The 27064-nt window shown below is 37.6% G+C and overlaps 1 protein-coding gene and 1 non-coding gene across 2 annotated transcripts in view; one reads left to right on the forward strand and one right to left on the reverse strand.

Annotated features, from left to right (window-relative positions):
* AIG1 (androgen induced 1) overlaps nt 1-26112 on the reverse strand; it is a 256095-nt gene extending 229983 nt beyond the window's left edge. The window contains exon 1 of the mRNA XM_017530396.2: nt 25897-26112. Coding sequence (XP_017385885.1) covers nt 25897-26037 — 141 coding nt within the window. The 5' untranslated portion in view covers nt 26038-26112. The remainder of the gene's footprint in view (nt 1-25896) is intronic.
* Nucleotides 13962-14101, forward strand: LOC119471605. The gene has a single exon (XR_005200668.1). It is a non-coding gene; the product is annotated as a small nucleolar RNA SNORA67 (small nucleolar RNA).
* Nucleotides 26113-27064: the final 952 nt, after the last annotated feature.

Here is a 27064-nt window from a genome sequence, read left to right on the forward strand (position 1 = left end):
ACTGTGGCTCAAAATATAAATTTAGGGGACCATCATCACATAGAATGTATTTAAAGCCGCCATAATGTTAGGTGAGTTCCCCCAAGGTCGTGCATGTAGACTATAAGGGGAAGATGCTCTAGGACTGATTTTTCAGGAATTCAACATTGAGAAGTTAAGAAGAGGAAGAGGAACAAGTAACAGAGGTTAAGAAGAGACAGAAAACAGCCAGAATGGTCAGAAAAAAGCTAAGACAGTGACGCTTCCCAGAATCCAAGTTTTAAGGAAATGTTTCAAGGAAAAGAAGGTTATTTAGTAGCTTAGTCATTTCTGAGAGTTATTTAAGTAAGAAATCAGAATTAGCCTCTGTATGTGTTGACACGGTGATCACTGATGAGCTTAATTGTTAATATGCCATTTTATGCCCAGTATACACAAGCTTCACCTTTAGGGTTCGATTCCAGGCCTACTAGCCCGGAATTGATTAGACCTCTTTCACTGGAGCGGAGTGTGTTTCAGAGAGAATGGATGAAGAGGAAGTGGAAATCAGAAGCATAACTTCTTCCAAGGAGTTTTGCTGAAAATAGAACCAGAGAAATAGCGTGGCACTAGGAGATTTAAGACAAAGACAAATCTTGTGTTACCTTGTTTTGTGTAAGATGGGAGATAGCAAACTATGTTTGTGGACTGATGAAAATAAAGCAGTTGCAATTGAAAACTGTGTAATACAGGAGGGAGGAGAGCTACTCTGAGTAATAAAATGCTCAATTAGGCACGAGGTTATAGATTCCAGTGTACACATGGGAGCATTGTCCTAAGAAGCACACACACTTCCTCTATTGCAATAGGAGAGAAAGTGTAGTAGAGTTTTACATGCAAGTAGTTTGAGAAATTTGATGATGGGAGAATGTAGAAGACTCCTCCAAATGCTTTTGTTGTTTTATACTGAAACAAGCAGCAAGGTCATCATGCCCTTTGAATAATAAGAAGATTGTTTTCTGAGTGAAAGAGACAGCTGAGTGAGAAAATGAAAGAGGGCTGCCCAAGATTTGAGGAGAAAGGAAAGCAGGTGAAAGAGGCACTATGAGAATCAAAGATAAAACTGCCTAGGTAAGTGTAGTAGCTGGCTGGTCAGCACAGCATGGAGCACTCACTGGATATCTGTGGTCATAAACATCAAACAAGATCACACAGGAGGCTTCTATGATTTTCTTCAATCATGCTTAGCTGCTAGGGTACAGGCATGAGTATGCAAGTAGTTGAGTTTAATCAGGATTATAGATTTTTCCAAGTGAGTAGGATTGAAGGTAAACAGGTACGGTGAGGATATGCTGGGGTATGCTTATAAAGTTGGGCCATGCACTCTGAGCCACTAAGAAAAATGAATGAAGAAATGAGGGGATGTAGGATTAAGAAAGGTGATAAGGTCTAAATTTTTTGCTACAGCAGAATATCTGATACATTCTCCCACTACAAAGTAACAGGGCAAGCCTCGCTTCAGCAAAAAGCAAGGGAGATTCCATTTGATCGGCATTCTCCTAGGGAAAAACAAAACAAAACAAAACTTCACTTTTCCTTTACAATTTAAATCTGCTGGTACAGTGCTATTCCCTTCCTATTTTTTAAATATCAAGTTAGGTCCTATAACAATGGCTTTCTGTGGTAACCAGATACTGGTTCTTACATGTTTATTACATTCAAGCTATGAGTTTAATTTGTGCTAATATATAGAAAAATTACATGTATTAGAAGAAAAAAATCATTTTAAAATTATAGTGCCAGGTTAACTTTCAATAAAAATATAAAGTAGAAATAAAGCAATTGCAACTGTATTATAGTACCAATGACACATTCGTATTAACCTCTGACATATTTGATAGCAATCTGTATCTGGATTGAAAGATACTCCTTTTTTAAAATAATTTTTTAAAGACAAAAGAGTCATTAAGAAACTGCTTATCAATTATTAATATATACTTATCTATTGGCCATCCATATCAGCATGGCACTCTGATACTGCACCCATAAATGAAATCGCAGGGGAATTCCCACCGTGAGCTATTAAGGCTGGTCTATTCACAGTGACAATAATACAACCCTCTTCATCTTCTCTTTTTGATTCTGATATTTAAAACCACAATTTAGGAGCAAGAAGAGAAGCCATCTGATTGGGTGAGGTCTTTAAAATAACTTAGTAACTCTCACACTAGATAGGCCTAAATTAGACTTTGAAGGCCTAAGGCCTAAGGTCTAATTTAGGCTTAAATTAGACCTTTGAAACTGACCAATCATAAATGCATACTAAAAGTTCAGAGGAGATACTTTAGCCAGCTTAAGCATATCAATTTATATGCATTCGTGTAACTAGCAATGAAGGCAGGAAAAGCCCATATTCAGATTAGGACCGTCGGGTGCTAATTAACAAATAATTCTTAAGTACTCATTAAAGTAGTATCTCTGTAGGAAATATTTGGCCAGATTATTTCTCTGTATCTTTAATCAGGAAAACAGCATTAAAAAGTATCTGTAATTAAAACCACACTATTTCAGCTCCATTTTTGACCAATAGTCTGCATTAGTAACATTTTAGTTTTTAATTAAACTATTCCTTGTAATCTGAACAAATCCTAACAAATTCTTTAGACTTGACCTTATAATCAATCTGTTTCACAAATAACACAAGTTTTATATCATTTCTACTTCATTCTTGAATTTTTTCATTTTAACTCCTTCCTCGGCTTATTCAATTAAAATGCAGTAATAAATAGAATGCAAAAACAAGATGAGGTATATGGACACTATTTTCTGAAAACTTATATAACTAATAATATATTTTAATTATCTTAACTCAGGAAGACAACTTGGTTAGGTATAAAATTTTTAGAAGACATAATTTTCACCTCAAAATTCTGTAGGTGTTGCCCTCTTACTTCTGTTACTTTCTTTGACTCAGAGTCTAAATAATACATAATAAATTTAGATGACTCAAAGAATTGTAATTTTTGCTCCTTACTAGGTAACTTTCTGGAGTGCTCTTTGTGTATGTTTTATTTAGTTTTTCATTCATGGCTACTTATATGATAGCTAATCATTATTTTAAACCCCAAATTTTGCCAAGATGACTCCAGCTATAAGTCATTTCTGATTTATTTGCCTGAAAGACAATTAACCTTTCAATATATATACTCTAGTCTTTTATCTTTTTTTGCCCCCTGCACTAGGAATTTCCTTCAATTTTGTTTTATTATTTGTTTCTAATTACAATAGTTTATTATTCAGGAATAATCAATAATTGTTACTGAATTTCCATTCTCTTTACTTCACAGTTTCTCTTTCATTATTTTCTTTTTCCTTTTCTTCTAAATTCTGAATATTTTCTTTAGTTTATTCTCCATCACACTGATCTGATTTCCCATAGTATCAATTTCACCTTTTATTGTCACCATTGTGGATGTTAAATTTTACTCTTACATTTCCTTTTTAGTTTTTGCCATTGCATTTTTAGACTCTTGCAATTAACCTCATCTTATCCACTCCCCATTTCAGCCCAACCTGTAGCCTTTTCATTTCTTAATTCTCAACTCATGGCATCATGCCCTGTTCCACTGAGACTATACCTTTTTCACTCTAGTGAGGATTCTGAACAGTTTTCTAAACTTTTTTGTTTCCTATTGTAAATGGTTTTCACTGGTGTGTTCTCTTCTTGAGAGTTTTCAGTTTGATATATATTTCATTTGTTCTACAGTCATTTTCAGTGGTTGCCTAAAGTTGTTATTTTTTGCTATTCACTCAACCTGGAGCAAGAAAATATTTGTCTAATGCTAGTATTAATGTTTTTCAATAGATAGAATATGGGGACTTATCTAGGGGTCATGTTTTTATTTGAGTGCTATTCTAGTCCAAGATCTATGGTTGAAAATGTTTGTATGTACAATTGTAGCTCAATTTAGTACAATAATGCTTTTTAGGTCTCATGCAACAAACCTCAGCTCTATTGAGAAGGTATTTTCCCCTACTCAGTGAATAGTTCTCTCACTCTGAAGCAATGGAGCACCTAAAATAGAAAACTACAAACCTAAGAGTACACTGCTGCTAATTCTTCCCATTAGCAACAACCTACAACACTTTGTGTGTATTACATCTCCCAGGATATAACTCATTTCTGATAGTGCTTTACTATTTCTTCCTACCCAGTCATTTTCTGGGTTTCTGTCACCAATTTGGCAACACATTAACTGCCTCCCAGAAATGAAAAGAAGTCTTTCTAGATACTTTTATCTCTGAGTCAAGCAGAAAAGACTCTTACGGCCACCATCTCAGATTTTAAACCAGCAGATATGGGGGGCCACCAATCACATAGAGGCACACCTCATTTTACTGCACTCAACCCACAGATACTGTAGTTTTGTTTTGTTTTAAACAAATTAAAGGTTTTGTGGCAACCCTGCATTAAGCAAGGGTATCAGTGGCCTTTTTGCAACAGCATATGCTTACTTCCTGTCTCTGTGTCACATTCTGGTAATCCTTGCAATATTTCCAACTTTTTCATTATTATTATATCTGTTATGGTGATCTATGATCAGTGATCCTTGATCTTACTATTATAACTTTTTGGGGGCACCTCAAACTTCACCCATAGAAGATGGCAAGTGCAATCCATAAATGTTGTGTGTGTTTTGACTGCTCCACCGACCGGTTGTTTCCCCATTTTTCTCCTTCTCCCAAGACCTCCCTATTTCCGGAGATCCAACAATAGTGAAATTGGGCCAGTTAATAACCCCACAATGGCCTCTAAGTGATCAAGTGAAAAGAAGAGTTTCACATCTCTCACTTTAATCCAAAAGCTAGAAATGATTAAGCCTGGTGAGAAGAGCATGTTGAAGGCCTAGACAGGCCAAAAACGAGGCTTCCTGTGCTAACTAGTTAGCCAAGTTGTGCATGCAAAGGAAAAGTTACTGAAGGAAATTAAAAGTACTACTCCAGTGACCACTCAAATGATAAAAAAGCAAACACCCTTATTGCTGATATGGCGAAAGCTTGAGTGATATGGCAAAAAGATCAAAACAGCCACAACATTCCCTTAAGCCAAAACCTAATCCAGGGCAAGGCCCTAACTCTCTGCAATTCTATGAGGGCCGAGAGGGATGAGGAAGCTGAAGAAGAAAAGCTGGAAGCTGGCAGAGGCTGATTCACGAGGTTAAAGGAAAAACAGCTGTCTTCATCACATGAACCGTAAGGCGAGGCAACAAGTGCTCAAGCAGAAGTTACAGCAGGTTATCCAGAAGATCCAACTGAGATCACAGCTGAAGGTGACTGCACTGAGCAACAGATTTTCAATGTAGACAAAATCACCTTCTTTTAGAAGATGCCATTTACGACTCTCACAGCTAGAGATGAGAAGTCAGTACCTGACTTCAAAGTATGTGTTTTGGTTTTTTTTTGGGGAGTGGAGGGATGGTTGTTTTGTTTTTTCAGAGACAGAGTCTCACTGTGTCACCCAGGCTAGAGTGCAGTGGTGCAATCACAGCTCACTGCAGCCTTGAATTCCTGGGTTCAAGTAATGCTCCCACCTCAGCCTCCTGAGTAGCTGGGACTATGGCGATATGCCACCACACATAGCTAATTTTTAAATTTTAAGCAGAAATAAACTTATGCTATGTTGTCCAGGCTAGTCTCAATCTCCTGGCCTCAAGTAATCCTCTCGCCTTAGACTCTCAAAATACTGGGCTTACAAACATAAGCTACTGAGCTTGGCCTGGCCTCAAAGTTTTGATGGACAGGCTTATTCTCTTGTTAGGGGCTAATGAGACTGGTGACTTGAAGTTGAGGCCAATGCTCATGTACCATTTTGAAAATCTATGAGCTCTGTTTACAGTATGGTTTATTGAATATTTTAAGCCCACTACTGAGATCTACTGCTCAGAAAACAAAAAGATTTCTTTCAAAATATTACTGCTCATTGACAATGCACAGTCACCCAAGAGCTTTGACGGAGATGTAAAGGAAAATTAATGTTTTCATGCTTTCTAACACAACACCCATTGTGCAGCCCATGAATCAAGAAGGAATTTTGACTTTCAAGTCTTATTATTTTAAAAACATAGATTGGGCATGGTGGCTGAACCCTGTAACACCAACACTTTGAGAGGCTGAGGCAGAAGGATTGCCTGACCCCAGGAGTTTGAGATCAGCCTGGGCAACAAAATGAGACCCTGTCTCTACAAAAAATAAATCAAAAAATTAGCCTGGCATGGTGTTGCACCCCTGTAGTTCCAGTACACGAGGCTGAGGCAGGATGATCTCTTGAGCCCAGGAGGTCAAGGCTGCAGTGAGCCATGTTCATGCCACTGCATTCCAGCATGAGTGAGAGAGATACATCCTATGTCAAAACAAATAAATAAACTTCATAAGGCTGTAGCTGCCATAGGTAGTGATTCCTCTTATGAATCTGGGCAAAATAAATGGAAAACCATTCTACAAGCTATTAAGAATATTTGTAATTTATGGGAGGAAGTCAAAATATCAACATTAACAGGAGTTCGGAAGAAGTTAATTCCAACCCTCATAGATGATTTTGAGGAGTTAAAGGCATCAGAGGATAAAGTTAACTGCAGATGTGGTAGAAATAACAAGAGAACTGGAATTAAAAGTGGAGTCTGAAGATGTGATTGAATTGCTGCAATATCATGATACAGTTGAACACATGAGATATTGCTTCTTATAGAGGAACGAAGAAAATGCTTTTTTGAAATGGAATCTACCCCTAGTGAAGATACTGTGAACATTGTTAAAATGACAACAAAGGATTTAGAACATTACATACACTTAGTTGATAATGCAGCAGCACAGTTTGAGAGGATTGACTACAATTGTGAAAGAAGTTCTATTGTGGGTAAAATGCTATCAAACATTGCACGATATGGAACAATCTTTTGTGAAAGGACAAGTAAATCAGTGCAGAAAACTTCACAGGTATCCTATTTTGAGAAATTGCCAGTCACCCCAACCGTCAGCAACCACCACCCAGATCAGTCAGCAGCCATCAACACCAAGGCAAGACCCTCCACTAGTAAAAGGCAATTATACAATCAGGGTTCAGATGATCATTAACATATTTTAGCAATAAAGTATTTTGAAATTAAGGCATGTGCATTTTTTTAGACATAATGGCATTGTACACTTGGTGGACTACAGTAGAGTATAAACATAACTTTTATATGTACTGGGAAACCAAAAAATTCATGTGATTCACTTGATTGCAATATTCATTTTACTGCTGTGGTCTGAAACCAAACCCACAATCTCACCAAGGTATGCCTGTATTGGAAAACAATCTCACCAGATCTGTCTTCTGTGGGACTACGATCTCAAATCCTGAAAACAGATTGACTATAAATTCTAAGTTTTTGATATAATAATGAATTTTCATACTTATCTTTTTACATATACAGTCTATAAATTTTTAAAAATATATCTAGATAAATAGATAGAGATATCAATCCCAGTTTTCAGATGAAGAAATTAAAGCACTGAGAAGATGAGCAGATAAGTATTTGTCAAAGAGACAGAGGCAGAACTAGGCTGTAAACTCAAAAGGTTTTACTCCAGAACCTGTGCCCTTAATCACTGAATTCTCTATCCTTTCTGAAGCATATACTTACTTAAGCAATTAGTTTCATCCTAAAATAAGGAGAGTCCTCTTAACTCTTGGTTCTTGTCCCTGGTCACAAATGTGTAACAATTAGAATAATAACAGACATTTATTAAGTACAATACTTAATATATGCCAGACATTGGCTTATGCAATTTGCATACTGCTATAGTTTAAATGTTAGACCCTTCTAAACCTCATGTTGAAATTTAATTCCCAGCACTGGAGATGGGGCCTACTGGTAGGTGTTTGGGTGATAGGGGTGGAATTCCCTCTCTGGGTAGCAGTAAATGGGTTATATCTCTGTTAGTTCCCACAACAGCTGGTTGCTAAAAATAATGTGGCACCTCCCCTCTCTCTCTATTGCCACGTGATCTCGCCATACTCTGGCTCCCGATTGCATTTCACCACGAGTTTATGTAGCCTGAGACTTTCACCAGATACCCAGTCTTCCAGCCAACAGAATCATGAGCCAAATAAATATTTTTCCTTTATAAATTACACTGCCTCAGGTATTCCTTTATAGCAACACAAATGGACTAAGACAAATACGTGATCTCATTTAATCCTCACAACAATCCTATATGGTAGGTACTATTATATTCCTGTGTAACATATAAAATAAACAAGCAAAATAGAAGCATGATGACTTAGAGAAGGTAATAAACTCACCCCAAGTTAGAGAGCTAATAGATGGAAAAGCTGGAATTCAAACTCAGTGTAACTCCCAAGCCCAAGGGCTTATCCCTTATAGTATAAAGCCTAATATATACATCATATCATAGGTATTAACAGATGTATAATATGCTGTATATAATTCTCCAATAAATTGGTAGCATATTTTGATAAGAAGTCTTTTTTTTTTTTTTTTGAGACAGAGTATCACTCTGTTGCCCAGGCTGGAGTGGGTGCAATGGTGTGATCTCAGCTCACTGCAACCTCTGCCTCCTGGGTTCAAGCAATTCTCCTGCCTCTGCCTCTCGAGTAGCTGGGATTACAGGCACCCACCACACCACTACCTGTGGTGATTTTGTATTTTTAGTAGAGATAGGGTTTCACCATGTTGGCTAGGCTAATTTCAAACTCCTGACCTCAGGTGATCCAACTGCCTCGGCTTCCCAAAGTGCTGAGATTACAGACATGAGACACCACACCCAGCCCTGCTAAGAGTCTTATGTTAAGAATTATCATTTATATTCTACTATAAATACCTGGTGAAATAGAAATGTTCTTTCATCATATACAATTAGTTGCAGATTAGCCATTGTCTTCTGAATACATATGCGTAAGGAGATTTCAATCCAATGTTTCCTGCATTTGCTTTGGTAGATATGTGTGCACTGCATCGAGAGGCATGCTGACCCTCTGACTTCTGATGGGTTTAAATCAGTGAGGACTGGCAGGAAATTGGACAGAGAAAGAACAGGAAACATGAGGTCTTCGTTTTGTTCACACACCCCCTGAGGGCACCCTGCACACTGGATGAGCACCAAAGGTCAAAGCTCCAGGCCTACAATCGATACTCTCCAATCCCCAGGGGACTTGTATATTTTGTGATCTCTACACCCTGCCCACAATTGTAAATGGTTCTTTCACTAAACTCATTCGAATTACCCACTTTGAGTGCACCAATTCTCTTCTCTGTCAGGGCTTGGGCTGATAAAGAAGTAATCTGTTCTGGCAAAGAATATGCGTTAATAGTTTAGAAGAGGATATTTTCCCATTCTACAGGGAATTTTAATATTCATATGTCTTTTTTAAAACAGCAAAGGTATACATATGTAATTACACAAAAAAAAAAAAGATGTGTAGTGTTATAGCAAATACACTTTCCTCAGACTCCTAATGTTGAGAAGCCAGCTCTTCAAACTGAACCTAATAAATCACTCATGACTAAACTAAAGCACAATTTTAATGCAAGATGAATGGAACGCATAAGCAGACCCCATGATCACGGCACACAGAAAGCCATTCTTGCTCTCTTCAGCGATGCCCATTCTATCCTAATTAGGATGCTCTAGGCACCTGAAAAGTTATGTCTGGCTCAAGTTTTTATGAGCCCAAACCAAATATGCCTAATACCACTGAATTTTATAAATATCAAGCCAAAGACAGCTAGTCACTTACATCTATGAGATACGTGGTGAAAGATTTGCAGTTAATCTACTGGACAGGAAATTGTCAGGTTTAAGCACCTTTAGTGATCATTGGCATTATTTTTTCTATCTATTCTATCCCATTCTATAGCAGGAATACAGAGAAATCAATATTCCAAGTATTGGAGGGAGTCTAAACTGATTTAATGTTAAGATACTCCCTTGAAGATGTTAGTATAGCAATTCCGCCTTTAAGAATTTATCCTAAGAAAATAATCACAGATGTGTGTCAAGATTTATTTATTCATGTATTCACTAAGACAATCAATATAAACACTCATATGAAGGAATATGCAGTTGTTAAAAATTATGATATGGGAGAACGTATAATGGCATGGAAAAATGTTTATAAAATATTTTAAGTGTAAAAAAATAGGTATTGAAAACATATGTAGGCTTCTGGTGAAAGCCCAGGTGGAGTAAGCTGACTACAGCCTATGAATCCAACTGATTACAACTAAGAACTCTGAACAGAGTACAAAAAGCAACTATCTGAGGACTTTGAAAAACACACAATGACAAATGCATTGGGAACTAAAGCAAAAATAAATAAGGACCCATGGGGAACAGTTTATAGATTTTTGCTCTCCTTTTTTTCCCCTTATTTGACCTGCGTGCAGACTGAGTTCTAGAACTGTGAAGCAAGCATTGAGAGCAAAAACTCCAGAAGCCCCTTCTTTCCAGCTAGAGGATAAAGGAAAAGTCCTCTGCGTGCTAGAGTTTATGATTCCCTCTTTTCTTTTCCTTTAGCATGAGTACCTAAAACCCCAAGAAAAATCCACCTCAATGACCAGAGGAACCAGGCAAGATGATGTCCTGCTGTGTGAATCGTGGAGAGAAAATGTTTTTTTTTGTTTGTTTGTTTGTTTTTAATTTCTCTCTCTTTTCTCCTCCTATCTCACTGTGAAGGCATCGCCAATTATGTGGACTGCATGACAGCATGGGAGGCTAAAATTTTGAGAAGACACCTTCTGGCCACAAGAACCATAAAAAGGAACATCTTGAGAGCTAGAGAGTATGAAAGAAATCACAAAAAGAAGAGCTGGAAAAAGGAAACTTGGTTGATTGCCTGCTTAAACAAATAATCAAAGTCAACATTTCTCCATATAATTTTAACACAACCTTGAGCCTTACCACATAATGTTTGATACAGTTTGGCTGTATCCCCACACAAATCTCATCTTGAATTATAGCTCCCATAATTCCCACATGTTGTGGGAGGTACCCGGTGGGATATAATTGAATCATGGGGGTTGTTTCCCCCATGCTGTTCTCATTGGTAGTGAATAAGTCTTATGAGATCTGATGGTTTTATAAGGGGTTTTCCCTTTTGCTTGGCCCTCTTTCTGTCTTGCCTGCCACCATGTAAGACATGCCTTTTGGCTTCTGCTATGATTGTGAGGTCTCCCCAGCTGTGTGGAACAATGAGTCTATCAAACCTCTTTTTCTTTATAAATTACCTAGTCTTGGGTATGTCTTTATCAGCAGTGTGAAAACGGACTAATACAATATTCAAAATGTTCACAGTATAACCAAAATAATGTGACATACAAAGAGCCAGAAAAAATGGATCAATATTAAGGGAAACCCACAATCAACAGATGTCAACCCAAAGGGACCCCAATGTTGGAATTATCAGGCAAGGACTTTAGGGCAGTTCTTCAATAATCCTCCATAAGGTAAAGACGAACACTGTTAAAATGAATAAAAGATAGAAATTAATTGCTGAGAAACAGTAACCATAAAATGGAACCAGGTGAATATTTTTGAACTCAAATATACAATATTAGAAATTTAAAAATTCACTAGATGGATGCAATAGCAATATGTTGATGACAGTGGAGTCAGTGAATTTGAGGATGGTTCAATAGAAATGATACAACCTAAAGAACAGAGAAAGAGAGAGACTGAAAAAAGTGAAGAAGTTCTCAGCAACCTTTGGAATAATAGTCAAAAGATCTGATATGCATATCAATGGAGTCCTGGAAGGAGAAATGAATGAAAGAGGTAATCATAGAAAAAATATTTGAAAAAATAATGGCTGAAAACTTCTCAAACTGAGTGAAAGACATGACTGCAGATTCAAGAAACTCAGCAAACTCCTATGAAAGCAAACTCATAAAACCATACCCAGACACATCATACTCAAAATGCTGAAAACCAAAGGTTAGTAAAAAAATTTAAAGGTAACCAGAGAAAAACAACACATTGCCTTTACAAGAGCAATGGCTTAAATAATTTCAAATTTCTCTTCAGAAATCATATAGGCTAGATGATAGTGACACATCTTTTAAGCAATGAAAGAAAAGAACTGCCAACCAGAACTTTATATCCAGCAAAAAACATCCTTAAAGAATGATGGCAAAAGAAAGCATACTCAGATGAAGAAAAACTAAGAGACTTGTCCCCAGCAGATCTCTTCTTAAAGAAATGCTAAAATAAATTCTAAAGCTGAAGGGAAATGATATCAGAGGGAAATATCAACATGAGAACTAAGGAGAGAGCAACAGAAATGGTAAATATTTGGGTAATGGAGTATTTTACTACACTAAGTTCTTTAAAATTATTTATTGTTAATAGCAAAAATTATAACATTATCTATAGGGTTCTCAAGTTATGTAGATATAATGAAAATGACAACTATGACATAAACTGAGGAGGGTAAAGTAACAAGGCTTATCTGTTTCACTTGAAGTGATGAACTATTCCCTGTAAGTAGATTGTGTAAAGCTAGGTTTGTATATGGTAATCACTAGAGAAACAACTAAAATAATAATTCAAAGAGATACATACAAATGGCCAACAGATAAAATTAAATACTAAAAAATAAACCCAGAATAAGGCAGGAAATGGGAGTGGAGGAACAAAAAAAGAATAACAAATAAAAAAACTAATAAGAAAATGATAGAACTAAGTCCAATTATTTTAATAATTACATTAAATGCAAATTGTACCTATTAAAGAATAGAGATTATCAAATTAAATTTTAAAAATAAGATCCAACTATATGTTATCTACAAAAAAATTCACTTCAAATATGTTGATAAAGTTAAAAATAAAAAGATGAAAAAAGATATAACATGCAAATACTAATCAAAAGAAAGCTGGAGAAGCTATGCTAATATCAGACAAAGCAGACTTTGGAACAAGAAAAATAATTGCCTAGGAAGAAGAATATTTTATAGTGGTAAAGGATCAATTCACCAAGATACACAGCATTTGCAAATGTGGATGTACTTTTAACAAGGTGCATGCTCCAAAATATATAACGCAAGAACTAATAAAACTGAAATAGGAAATAGACAAATTTACATTTACACTTAGAGACTTCAATTCTCCTTTCTCAATTAATGAGAGACCTAGAAAATCAGCAAGAATATAGAAGACCTGAATAACATCATCAACAAATTTTTTCCTAGGTGACATTCAAGAAACATTCCACTTACTAAAAGCAAAATACATATTTCAAGTGCACACTGAATATACAACATGATAGCCCATATTCTGAGCCATAAAACCAAACTTAATAAATTTAAAAGAAAGGAAATCATGCAAAGAATGATCTCTGATTGTAATGCAATTAAACTAGAAGTAAATCATGAAAAGATATCTGAAAAATTTGTATGAACAACTTACAACCCACTGTAAAATAGAATCAAAGGGAATTTTAAAAAATATTTTTAATTGAATGAAAATGAAAATAAGATATATTAAAACATGAGATATAATTAAAGCAGTGCTTAGGGGAAAAATTTTAGTATCAAATGCTTATATAGGAAAAAATAAAGGGTTCAAATTAATCATGTAAGCTTCCCCATTAAGAACTTAAAGAAGAACAAAACAAACCCAAAACAAACAGAAGGAAGAAAATAATCAAGGATAAAAACAGAAATCAGCCTAGCACAGTGGCTCATGCCTGTGGCCCTAGCACCTTGGGAGGCTGAGTGGGGTGGATCGCTTGAGGCCAGGAGTTCATGACCAGCCTGGGCAACATGGCAGAACCCCGCCTCTACCAAAAAAATATATAAAAATTATCTGGGCATGGTGGTTTATGCCCGTAGTCCCTGATACTTGAGGGGATGAGCTGGAAGCATCACCTAAACCTGAGAGGTTGAGGCTGTAGTGAGCTGCACTCCAGCCTGGATGACAGAGTGAGACCTTTTCTCAAAAAAAAAATCCAAGTTGACTCCCTCTCCAAGGGGACATCCAGTGCCCCTTTCAGGAAAGTAGCAACTTGGAATAGAATCTGGCATGCCTAAGGTCTTTGAGGAACAGGGATGCTTATTTCCTCTTCCTTCCTTGGCTGCCTACATGGATACCCATGTGTCATCCCTTCGGGATAGATCCTTGTGCACATGCTGAAGAGTTGTCTTTCCTGACATAGGCCAGAGGCATTTATGTACAGCAGGTTTCTTTAGTCATCAACTGTGACCTTCCCACCAAAAGGGAAAGCTTTATCCAAAGAATCGGTCAAGTTGGATGGTTTGGCTGTAAGGATGTGGCTATTGACATGGTTACAGAAGAAGACAAGAGGACTCTTCAAGACATAGAGACCTTTTACAACACCTCCACTGAGGCAATGACTCTCAATGTTGCTACCCTCATCTGAGGGGCTATCCTGCCACCTAGTCCCATCCAGAGTTCAGTCTTGGGAGGGGCTGAGGAGCGGCAGGAGAGGGTAGGGAAGAGAGCCAAGGGATGGACATCTTGTCATTTTTTTTCTTTAAATAAATGTCACTTTCTGAGGCAAAAGAGAAAAAAAGAAAAGAGAAATCAATGAAATTGAGAACAATAACAATAGACAGATAAAAATAAAAACTGATCTTTGAATCAAATCAATATAAATTTGTGTAACCCCCCTACCCAGACTGATGAAGAAAAAGGAGATAAGGCACAAATTACCCATGTCAGCAATGAAGTGTGGTTATCACTACAGACCCTACAGACAATAAGAGACAGATAAGGAGATACTGAAAGACAAAACTGATCAATTCTTTGAAAGATATCAAATCTCAGTTTTAAAAATTGACATTAATAGTCCTACATTCTATCCACATTTAGTCCTACATTTTATCCACAAATAGAATTTGTGGATAAAACTTTTCAATAAAGAAAATCCCAAGCCCAGTGGTTTCCACTGGTAAATTCTCCCAAACATTCTGGAAAGAAGTAATATTAATTTTGCTTAATCTCTTCCAGAACACTTAAGAGAAATGAGGTCAACATACCCTAATATCAAAGCCAAAAACAAGAAAAGAAAAACACACAATTGAAAAATATTCCTCATGAACAGAAAAGCAGGAAAAGATCTCAACAAAATATTAGCAAATTAAATCTAGCAATATCTAAAATGAACAGTGCAACATAACTAAGTAGCATTCACCCCACAAATGCAAGCCTGGTTTCAGTCAAAAATCATCACACATTATGATTTTAAATTACACTACATAGCTATGGTAATCAAAACAGTATGGTGCTGGCATAAAAGCAGACACATGGGCCAGTGCAACAGAGTCAAGAGCTCAGAAATAAATTCAAAGATATATAATTCGCTAATTTTTGACAAAGCCACCAAAAGAACACAAGGAGGGAAGAATAATCTTTTCAATAAATGGTGCTGGAAAAACTATATTTTCACAGGCAAATGAATAAAATTAGGCTCTTTTCTTACATCATACACAAAATTCTACACAAAATGTAAAATCGACATAACACCAGAAACTATAAAACTCCTAGAAGAGAATACAGGGGAATAGTCCCAGAAAATGGTCTTGGCAGTTATTTATTTATTTATTTAGATACCATACCAAAAGCTCAGGCCACAAAAGCAAAAGTAAATAAATAAGACTACATCGAACTAAGTCTTTTGCACAGCAAAGGAAGCAAACAATAAAATGAAACGGCAACCTACAAATTGGTAAAAAATATTTGCATACCAATATTTGATAAGGGTTTAATATCTAAAATTTATAAAGAACTGATACAACTCAATCATAGAAAAACAAATGATCCAATTAAAAACAGGCAAAAGACTTGAATAGACATTTGCCCAAATAAGACATAAAAACAATCCAGATATCCCTTAATGGATAAATGGCTAAACTGTGGTATATGCATACTAACAAATACTACCAGCAATGAAAAGGAATAATCTACTGATACATGTGACACTTTGGGTGACTCTCTAGGGATATTCTGATTTTTTAAAAAAATAGCAATCCCCAGAAGTCGCATATATACGTAATATTCTTGAAGTGACAAAAATCATGGAAAGAACAAATTAATGGCTGCCAGAGGTTAGGGACAGGGCAAAAGGAGAAGGTAGTTGTGGTCATAAAAGGCTACATGAGGTATCTTTGTGATAATAGAAAGGTTTTCTATCTTTACTGTTCCAATATCAATATCTTGGTTTTGATATTATAATACAGTTTTGCAAGATGTAACCACTGGGAGAAAGTGGGTAAAGCCTACACAGTATCTCTCTGTATTTCTTACAACTGAAGTGAATCTACAATTATGTCAATTAAAATGTCAATTAAATATAAAAGGCTTGGTGCCATTTAATGTTTGTTGTCTCTAAAACTCATGTGGAAGCTTAATCCCCAATGTAACAGTATTAAGGAGTAGGGCATTTTAAGAGGTGATTGAGTCATGAGGGTTTTGCTATTAATAGATTAACATGTTGACAGATTAATAGATTATCATAGGAAAGAGTTATCACAAGAGTGGATCTGTCAGAAAAGCTAGTTTGGTTCTGTCTCACATGCTCCTCTTGCCGTGTGATGCCTTCCGCCATGGTATGGTGCAACAAGAAGGCCCTCACCAGATACCAGCACCATGCTTTTGTACTTCTAAGCCTCCAGAACTGTAAGACATAAGTTTCTTTTCTTAATAAATTACCCAGTCTGTGGTATTCTGTGATAGCAATACAAAATGGATGAAGAAAATGGAAAAAAAATTAAATAAATTTTAGAAGTACCATTTACAACAATCAAAAATAAAATAGATATAAACCTAACAAAATACATGCACAAACTATGTCTGAAAACCACAAAACACCAATGAAGTAATAAAAAATCTAAATAAATGAAGAGATATGTCATGTTCATCATGAGTTGGAAAAGTAAGTATTATTAAGATGTTCAACTTTCCCAAATTGCTTTTATAGATTCAATGAAATCCTACTCAAAACTCCAAGTACAATTATCTTTAGATATTAACAAGATTATCCTAAATTTAAACAGAAAGGAAAAGCAATTAGAATAGCATAAACAAATTTTGACAAAGAACAAAGTTGGATGATTCTCACTACCTACTTTAAAGATTTACTATAAAGCTGCAATCAACAGAGTGTGGTACCTGTGAAGAGACACACACATCAGTGGAGCAGAAAAGAATCCAGAAACGGACAAACAAATATAGTCAATTGATTTCTGTCAAAGGTGCAAGGGTAATTCAATGGCAAAATGACAATCTTTCAGGACATGGTGCAGACAAAATTACACAATATGTACCCCCCCCAAAAAAAAAAGGATTATCGATAACATAAAACCTAAAACTATAAAATTTCTAGGAGGTTCCATAAAAAGAATAAAAATGGTAAATTTGGTACCATCAAAATGATGAACTTTTCCTCTGTAAAAGACACTACCAACAAAATAAACTAAATACAGGGAGAAAACATTTGCAAATCACATATTTGCCAAAGAGCTTTTATTTGGCATACATAAAACCTCTCAAAGCTTAATAATAATAAAACAACCCAGTATTTTTTAAATGGGCAAACTTCACAAAGAACATAAATATATTATTAAAAGGCACAGGAAAAGATACTTAACATCTTTAGTCATGAGGGGAACTCAAAACCACAATGAGATACTGCTACACAACTATTAGAATAGCTGAAATAAAAGAAAAATTGACACCACTCTCTAAGGATACAATGTGAGTTCCCATCTGTGGAGCTCTCACACATGGCTGGTGGTAATGCAACATGGCACATCCACTCTAGAAAACTGTGGGGGTCTCTTATACAGTTAAACATATACCTACCATATGACCAAGCAGTCCAACTCCTAGGCATATGCCCAGTAAAAAATGAAAACTGATTTTCATACACAAACTTGTATGTAAATCTTTATAGCAGCTTTTCTCATAATCACCGCAAACTGAAAAAAGCCTCTAATGTACTCGAACTTGTGAACAGATAAATAAAACTGGTACATCAATACCATGGAACACTACTCACTGGTAAAATGGAATAAATTACTGATACACACAACAACATAGGTAAATCTGAATTGCTTTCTGCTAAATGAAAAGCCAGACTGAAAGACATACTGTATGCTTTATATATTTTTCTAGGAAATACAAAAGTATATGAATGGAGAGCAAATCTATGGTTGATACGATTCAGGGGAGGGTTCTAGCATAAATAGGGAAGACAAAGGAATGCTTTTAGGTGACTGTGGTGGTAATTATACCATTCTATGCATCTATCAAAACTTACAGAACTGTGTACCAAAAAGAATAAATTGGCCAGGCATGGTGGCTCATGCCTGTAATCTCAATACCTTGGGAGACCAAGGCAGGTGGATCCTTTGAGCCCAGGAGTTCGAGTCCTGCCTGGGCAAAATGGCAAAACCCTGTCTCTACTAAAAATACAAAAAAAAAAAAAAAAAAAAAAAAGGAATAAATTTTAGTGTACATGGATACATGGATAAAAAATTTATAAAAGCCATATGTTTATGTTGAATGTTTTATTTTTTTTAACAGAAGTATATATACAACTGAAAAGACAAATATCAAAATACTAACACTGGTATCTCTGAATGATATCTGTAATTTTAAAATAAGTTTTAAACAATATGATTTTTTTAATATCTGACTACATATGTACAAACACGCATACACATATACATGGTAATCTGACTTTCTATGTATGTTTCTGTATGTACATAAAGTTCCAAAATAAATACCATCTTGAAGCACTGAAATGCTAAGATGCAAGGAAAATTAGGGAGAATTCAGGCGGACTGTATTTTCTTCCCTGTATTTCTACGGTTGCCTGTAGTTGTACAAATTTTCTACAATAAGTATGTATCACTTTTGAAATTAATTTTAAAAAAATTAATTAATTTCAAAAGCCCGACAGACTAAATATAAGTCAATGTGAAATGGGCTAGTGCATTGTCTGACTTTTCAGAATTCCATGCTTCGATCTCATATCTTGTTCAATTCCACAATGGATCGATCAAGGGGTGTCTCACTTTCAAAGACAGCTCTGGTATCACTGCACTCAGAAAGTGAGACATAGACCCTTTAACTGTCTAACTACAGACTGCACAAGAGAGCTATGTTGTATGGAATCCTAAGCAGTAAGATTTTTCCAAGCACGCTTGGATCACATGAACATCTGATTCAATGTGGAAAATTGTACTATTGTTCACGCTTCCACAGAAACATGTGACATTTCAGAGGAACACAGAGAAACAAATGAAAACCCTCAAGAGCAGTTAACAATTTTGCTAAATGTTATACCAGACAAAGGGGAATGGCAGGAATGGGAAAAGAAGTGACCTCAACTATGGTCAGATGACTTTCTGTAATTTCAATACCATTTGCAACTAAGAGGGAATGGGTAATTATATCAACTATTTCCCCCACTCTAACAAAACCAGGCCCCTACATGTTTCTTATGCCTGATCCAAAAGAAACATGCAAAGAAGGTGAAGAAGATTCTATGCAAAGCATTATTCTCACAATTCTTCCTCCAGGTTAGAAAAAAAAATATTATTTGATCCTTCAAGTTTATGTGCATATTTTAGGGTCAAGTCTGAATCTCCTGAAGAAAAAATTTGCAATTTCACATTCTCTGTATAATATCCAAAACCCCAAGGAAACAAAACAGAAAAAGCCCACCTAATTTTGTTCCCTGATTACTCAATAAACTACTGGCCTTCATGTGGCACTGTGTGGTTTTGACTGGCAAAACTAAGTACCACAGTTACATAATGACATGCAGAATCTCTTCTCAAAGTATTTTATTTCCTATCTAAAATTAAGTCATGAAACAGAGTCAAGAATATATTTCATGATAAGCATGTAAATAAATATAAGACTAATTCAAATGCAAAATGTAGTATGCTTACACAGCATGTTTTCCCTCTTTAACATTTTTTAAATGTCAAAAATTCTCAGCATGTCTAAAAGCAAAAATGGTATCCTCCAGGTACACTTGATAATTTCCTGTTCTTTGAGCACCCCAAGCTTTTTCACATCTGAGACTTTATTTATCCTGCTCTCTCTGTGGTTTTCTGAAATTCTTTTGCAATACAGATTTAAATAACAAAAAACGTACCTAGATTATATTGCCTTAAACTTGTACAAAAATGCTTTCACCCTAGCCAAAATATAAGGCCATGCCTTTGGCCTTCATAAAACCATCAAATAAGAAACATTAACCATAAGAATATTTCTATATATTATGCTAAAAACCAATGAAAGGCATTATCCACTATGCTAATCAATGTTCCTTTTTATTTTTATTTACGGTCAGGATCTGACTCTGCCACTCAGGCTGGAGTGCAGAGGCACTATCATAGCTCACTGAATGCTCAAACTCCTGGGCTCAAGTCATCCTCCTGCCCCAGCCCCCACCACACAGCTGGGACTATAGGCACATACCACCACCCTCAACTAATTTTTGTAGTGGGACTCTTGCTGTGTTGCCCAGACTAGTCTCAAACTCCTGGGCTTAAGCAAGCCTCTTGCTATGGTCTCCCACAGTGCTAGGTATGAGCCACCATACCCACCTTTAGTGTTTTTTAAATAAATATCTGAGTGATAAATTACCTTGAAAAGTCAGTGCCTGGGAAGAACTGTATTTTTCCTGATAAGCTGTTATACTTCCTTTATTCCAATATAGGGACAATGCAATCAAATATGTATTGTTTTTCACCTTAGTTGCCCTGAAGATTATTCAAATTTGTTTCTTAATAGCAATAGCTAACCCATCTCTGCTACCTGAAACATGTCTTTCTCTTTCTTTTATTTTCTAATTATAATTTTTTACATTTTTTTTTTGTTATACCACAGTGAAAGCCAATCTGTAATATGTTTTGAAAATAGGCAGAATTCAGGCTAGGCATAGTGGCTCGCTCCTTTGGGAGGTTGAGATCAGGAGTTTGAGACCAGCCTGTACAACATAGTAAAACCCTGTCTCTAGTAAAAATACAAAAATTAGCCAGGTGTGGTGGCAGGCACCCGTAATCCCAGCTACTTGGGAGGCTGAGGCAGGAGAATTTCTTGAACCTGGGAGGCAGAGGTTGAAGTGAACCAGGATCACGCCACTGCACTCCAGAGTGAAACTGTCTCAAAACAAAACAAGACAAAAAACAACAACAACGACAACAAAGAAAATAGGCAGAATTAGTATATTAAGACTGCTCTACAGGCTCCTATAATTAATCCATGTAAATTAAAAAACAAAAACAATGTGGCTTAGAGCAGGATTTATCAGCTTTGAATGTGCATAGAAATCACCTAATGATCTTATTAAAATGCAGACTCTGATTCAGAAGCTCTGGGGTGGAGCTGGAAATGCCACATTTCTAACAGGCTCCCAGCAAAGCTGATCCTGTTGGTCGTCCACCCACTCTGAGTAGGCAGGGCCTGAACATTATTCTGCCATGACATGAATGAAAAGCCTGTGCAGGAGAAATAATGGGTCTGATATGGTCCTAAGAGATGATGACTCAAAATGGCCAGTACTATAAACTAGAGTCAACGGAACTGCCAGATCTGTTTCAATCTTTAAAAATTAAGATGCCTTAAATCCATCATCAATATTTTATGTTTTCTAAAAAATGTAGTTCATGGTTTTCAAAAAAGTTGATTCTGACTCATCTGTTAGACACTGAATAATGTTCTGGTTGATACATTTTTAAATTCCTATCATTTTGAACGTTTTGGGAGGAGACAGGGCAAGAAAAGAATACTCAACGAAAATTTGGGAAGAGAAAGCTTCTATTTATTTAAACATTTACTAAACACCTATTATACCCCAACCACTAAGACCTTAAAATACATTTGCCTTTTTCTTTTCATTTATTTATGCTGGTTTTATCCTGATTCTTCTTTATTATCCTTGGGGGCAATTATCATGTAACATGAAGCATAATCATTTTGCTAGTGAATGAATCAATGAATCCACATCACTTGAAGAAAATTCATCAGCTGTGATATTGACTAAGAAAATGTTAATATTTGAACAATAGCTAGTTTAAATTTTCTTTCTTTCCAGCTTATTTCCAGTTAAGTATATTCCTTTTCCTGGCCTGACATGCTACATAATGATAGTTTCTGAAACGCTTCACAGTAAAGACCTAGTTTTTCCAATGTTGTCCAGTCTTCAGAGATTCTCATGTTGCCCACTGTTAGACGCATGTATGTCTCCTCCACATAATTTCATGGATGAAGTAGGAAAAAACCTGCATTGTTAAATCTAAAATTAACCAGTTATCTACTATACATAAAAGACTAGCTGAATCATTGCATTTATTTCATGTAACTACAAAAACAGTTAAGTTTTTTTCTAAGTCAGAGGCTTTAAAGCCAAGTATTACAAGCCATTCTATTACTGTGGTAACCAATTACTATCAATCGAATGGCTTCAATGACACAAATTTATTATTTTACAATTCTGGAGATCAGAAGTCCAAACTAGGCTAAAATCAAGCTGTCATCAGGTATGTGCTCCTGGAAACTCTAGGAGGAAACCCATTTTCTTGTCCTCTCCAGCTTCTAGACACCTCTCACACCCCTCGGCTCCTGGCTTCATCCTCCATCTTCAAGGCCAGCGTTGTTGCATCTCTCTGTGACTTCCTTCCAGTCACGTCTTCCTCCAATGGTCTCTTGTCTTCTGTTTCCCTATTCCTTTTAAGGTCCCTTGTAATTACACTGGGCCCAATGGGATAACCCAGAATAATTTTCCTATTTTAAGGTTAGTTGATTTGCAACCTTAATACCATCTGCAACCTTAATTTCTCTTTGCCATGTAACCTAATGTATTCATGGGTTCCTGGCATGAGGATGAAAGCATCTTTGGAGGCCCATTATTCTGCCTACTACGCCAAGATAGTGTTCTTTTTCCATTTACTAACTTCAGTTTTCCAAAAACACCTTAGTTCTCTTATAGTTTCTCAATACTAGTAAAAGAAACCATCGGAAAATAACAGTATAAGATTACTGGTAGCAACAATGTGCATTTCAGTTTTTGACCATGAGCTCTGAATCTGTTGGAATGTTCCTCATACCCAAAGAGAGATATGAATACAGCCAGAATGGCCACTGCCACATAACCATCTGCTCCTGGATACATGTAGCCTGAGATTCCTGACTCACATCCTGGTAAACCGATGCCATGGAACATGGAATCCAACTGTGGCCATCAGGATAAATGACTCCTGCATTCCAAGTTGGCAAGAAAAAAGGCCTTCTCGTTAAATTTTTAAAAAGCTAAACCCTCTTGCACAATTGTTCCAATAAACTTAGACCCATTAACATTGTACAAGGCACTAGGTAATAAAGTTTACGATCTTTTTAACATTAAAAGTGAAAAGTAAAATGGCTAAATTATAGTAGCCTAATCTTTTCACGCCATTGCTGAGGATTGACAGGATGGTTGTTTTAACAGCTGTATAATGCTTAAGCTCTAAAGATTCTAAATCCCAAACAATAAGAATAACACTTTGCATGAATGTTTTTATGAAAATATCTTAGACATACTTTCTCACAGGAACACTTGGTTAAAGAGAATTATTATATTTCAATAAGAAGCCACAGAGTAAAACATTAAAATGGCTGGCTAAAGGTCCTGTGCAATCTGAAACTAAATAAGAAGCAAAGTAAATGTTTCACATTTGAATCTACTGTCTGACTTCTGGGATAGAAAAATGTCCTTTATGGTGATTGGTATTTATAATAGGCAAGTCCAATCATTGAATGCTAAAAGATAAATTGTATGGCAGCATATCAAGCTGATGCTATTATGGTTTCATGTCACACAAAGGTTATGAGAGGTTTCTATTGAGCCTTGTTTTTTAATGCACAGTAAGCAATACCAGTTATGAGAAGCCAGCATCACTCAGGTTAACCAACACCCTCAATTTCTACCTCTGTTCACCTGCTGACCCCTGCCCTTGCTCCCACAACACAGCATCTACTGCAAGAGTGATGCTAAGGGCTGTTTCTAGTACCTATGGCTCTGATAGCATCTCTGTATTTTGTATTTTGGCCCAGTATTGCTTCTTAGCAACATTCAAATGGGTCAGCTCTACGTAAGATCTGACTTAGGAATGGGATAAGGCAGTGTCCCAAAAGGAGTTTTGCTCACACAGCCCCTCAAAGAATTCTGAAAATCTATGCACATGTTTTTAAATAACATCTCAACATCCTTAACATAGTTAAGTGTACACACTTGAAAAAGGGACTTGCTTTCCGGCACTCTGTGGGTGATATGCTTGCTTCATATACATATGTATCAGAACCTCAGGGCTGCAGATTTAGGTCATTCAATATATGGAAAATGTCTGTTATCTAGCATAATTGACAAAGCCAATCCTCATTGACAAGCCAATCAACCCAATAAGCCTTTCTGTCAAGACAACTCCAACATTGTTGTTCAATCAAATATGAAGACAGTGCTGGTGACAGCCATCTATCTTCTGGATACTAAAAGGAGCAGACAGAAGAACACACCTCAGAGCCTTGTTGTGTGCTCCTCACTTGGATGAATGGGGAGAATGAAAAGAGAACTGGCAAGCATCACGCATGTTCAGAGGGAGATTAGTTTCAAAAAGAGTAGGAAGATGAGGATCTGAAAATTGAAACCCTTGCAACATTCTATGCCCTGTGAAGTCTTGTGGGACTAAGGGTATGTGCACAGTTTGGAGACTGCTGGGCAAAAGAACTGAAATTCCACTCTGAAAGTATCTAATATAATGCAAATATAAGGTGTTATTTTTAAACCAAAAGCCTCTGACTGCCATTTATTTGAGGCATCCTAAGCCTTTGGAAATTCTCAAAACATATATCAGGTTCTCTTCATCAGAATGGAGAGTCAACAAAAAAGATTATAATCTTGCTGGTGTAGCCAACCTAGTGTATAGTTTTGGACAAACAGTTCCGGAAATTGGTTCTACAATTTCTCTGAGTGCTTTAGAATTTCATTGCTTTTGTTTTAACCCTCTTCCTGATAATCTGTTAGTGTGTGTCTTAGTCACCTTTACCCTGAAATTCCTAGGTCCATCCATGAATCCTAGTTCACTATTGGGCCTTACGCCCATGCTCTGATTCTCCAGGGGGGTTGGAGAGGGCCATTTAGTCCCACAGAAAAACTTTTAAAATGATGATACTAATAATAACCTGTACCTGTCAAGATTGTCATATTGTGCCAACAGAGGGGCTGCTTATGCAAACTACTGTAAACTTGTACATGGGAAGACAGAGAAAAGTGTACAGTCACTTTGGAAGTGCACTTTGAACATCTCTGTTTCCTAATATTTACAGGGTAAAGGTTAGAAATAAATTATTGACAATGGGCCAAAAAAAAAAAGAACAGATGCAAAGACGACAACTTTATTAGGTGCTTTCTCTCCCATATGAGAAGGTTTTGGTTCTTTAAGGTGAAGTTCCAAATTACTAGACAATACCCAATTTCCTTCAGTTGCAGCAAGTTTCATCCCACGGTGGGTGCCCTGGAAAGCACCTTGAGGGCGAATGGGTCTCAGGCCAGTCATGATCAGGTCCGATGCTTTTGTTAGTTGAAGATTCTTCCCGTGTCACCTCTTACAAGCAATTCTGTGTTCCCCTCCAAATAGCCCACCACCTGGCTGCGCCCCACCTCCATTCGTCCCCCAGCTACCAGGTAAAGGTGGATGGTTCAGAAGGTGCTGCTGCGGGGGCAGCCAGGCCTTCACACGTAATAATTGGGGTAGAGGCGAGAACACGGGTGGATGCTGGAGGCGCGCACGCGCGCAGGTGCCTGCACACCCACAAACACACACAGGCACGGGGTGCGGAGCGGGCAGGGGGAGAGGACGGCCTTACCAGATCAATGAACGTCAGGAATTTCCAGCTCCCTCCGTAGGTCTGGTGCGAGGGCATTTCGATGGCCTTGTAGTTGCACAGGATAGAGCAGTAGGACAGCAGGATTGCCACCCGCAGCACCTGGCAGGGGACAAGCGCCATGTTCGCGAGAGGCCTGGGCCGGCTGGGCGGCGACGAGGGCGGGCGGGAGGCGCTGGGCGCGCGGGGGCGGACGCCGTGGGAACCCGGGCGCGGGGCGGGCGCGGGCGCGGGCGCGGGGCGGGGCGGGGGCGGGGGCTGGGCGCGCGCCCCCGGGGACCGGCGCGGCCGCGAGCACGCGGGCGGCCAGTACGGGCGGGGTGCGGTTTGCGGACGCTCCCCACGGCCGGCCGCGGCCTGGCCGCGGCCTGGCAGGCGGCGTGGCGTCATCTCTGTCGTCACCATCGTCATTATGGTCCTGCGTTCGCAGGGTCCTGGGACACCCGGCCGGGGGGCGCCCCCTAGGTGTCCTAGGAGTGGGTGCGACCTCTGGGTGCGACGGGGGTTCGGGAAATGCGCGCTGAGCTCCAGGGGGAAGCGGGGTCTGGGGCGAGTGGGCGCCTGACCGGGCGAGGGGGCGGGGAACCTACACTGAAGGAGGGGACCCCAGTGCCCACAAATGATTCCGCCACCCAGGAATCGCGGCGACTCTTCCTGGGGTAGTTGCAGTTGGCCAAGAGCAGGTGCTTCGTGCGAAGGTATCGGGTGGGCGTGTCAACCCGAGCACAGGCAGCCACGAGTGACTTTCATTATTTTGGACCAATAAGGTTTTCAGTGTTGTCAGGCGACTGTCAGTCACGAGGAAACTGTAAATTCAGCTTTCAATGGTTTTCCACGACAGATTGAGTAAAGTCTTATCAATGTATAATAACATCAGCTAGAATATGAACTTTGGACAAGTGGTTTATAAATAGAAAGCTAGAAAGAAAGGAGTGTCAAGTAATTTTCTGCCACAGGATTGCATTCAGCTTAAAAAAAAAAATCATTCTAAGCTTGGATGTAAAACCCATGTGTGTGTAATTTAATACTGATCTTTTGGGTGTTAAACTGGTTTTGCCCTTTTACTTACTTTTTCCCTACACTACACTACCAGGGCTTAATGGAAGGAAAATAAACATAAACTGGATTCCCTCTTGCCTTCCAGTAAATG

This window comes from Cebus imitator, unplaced genomic scaffold (assembly GCF_001604975.1).
Source record: "Cebus imitator isolate Cc_AM_T3 unplaced genomic scaffold, Cebus_imitator-1.0 Scaffold65, whole genome shotgun sequence".
NCBI lineage: Eukaryota > Metazoa > Chordata > Mammalia > Primates > Cebidae > Cebus > Cebus imitator.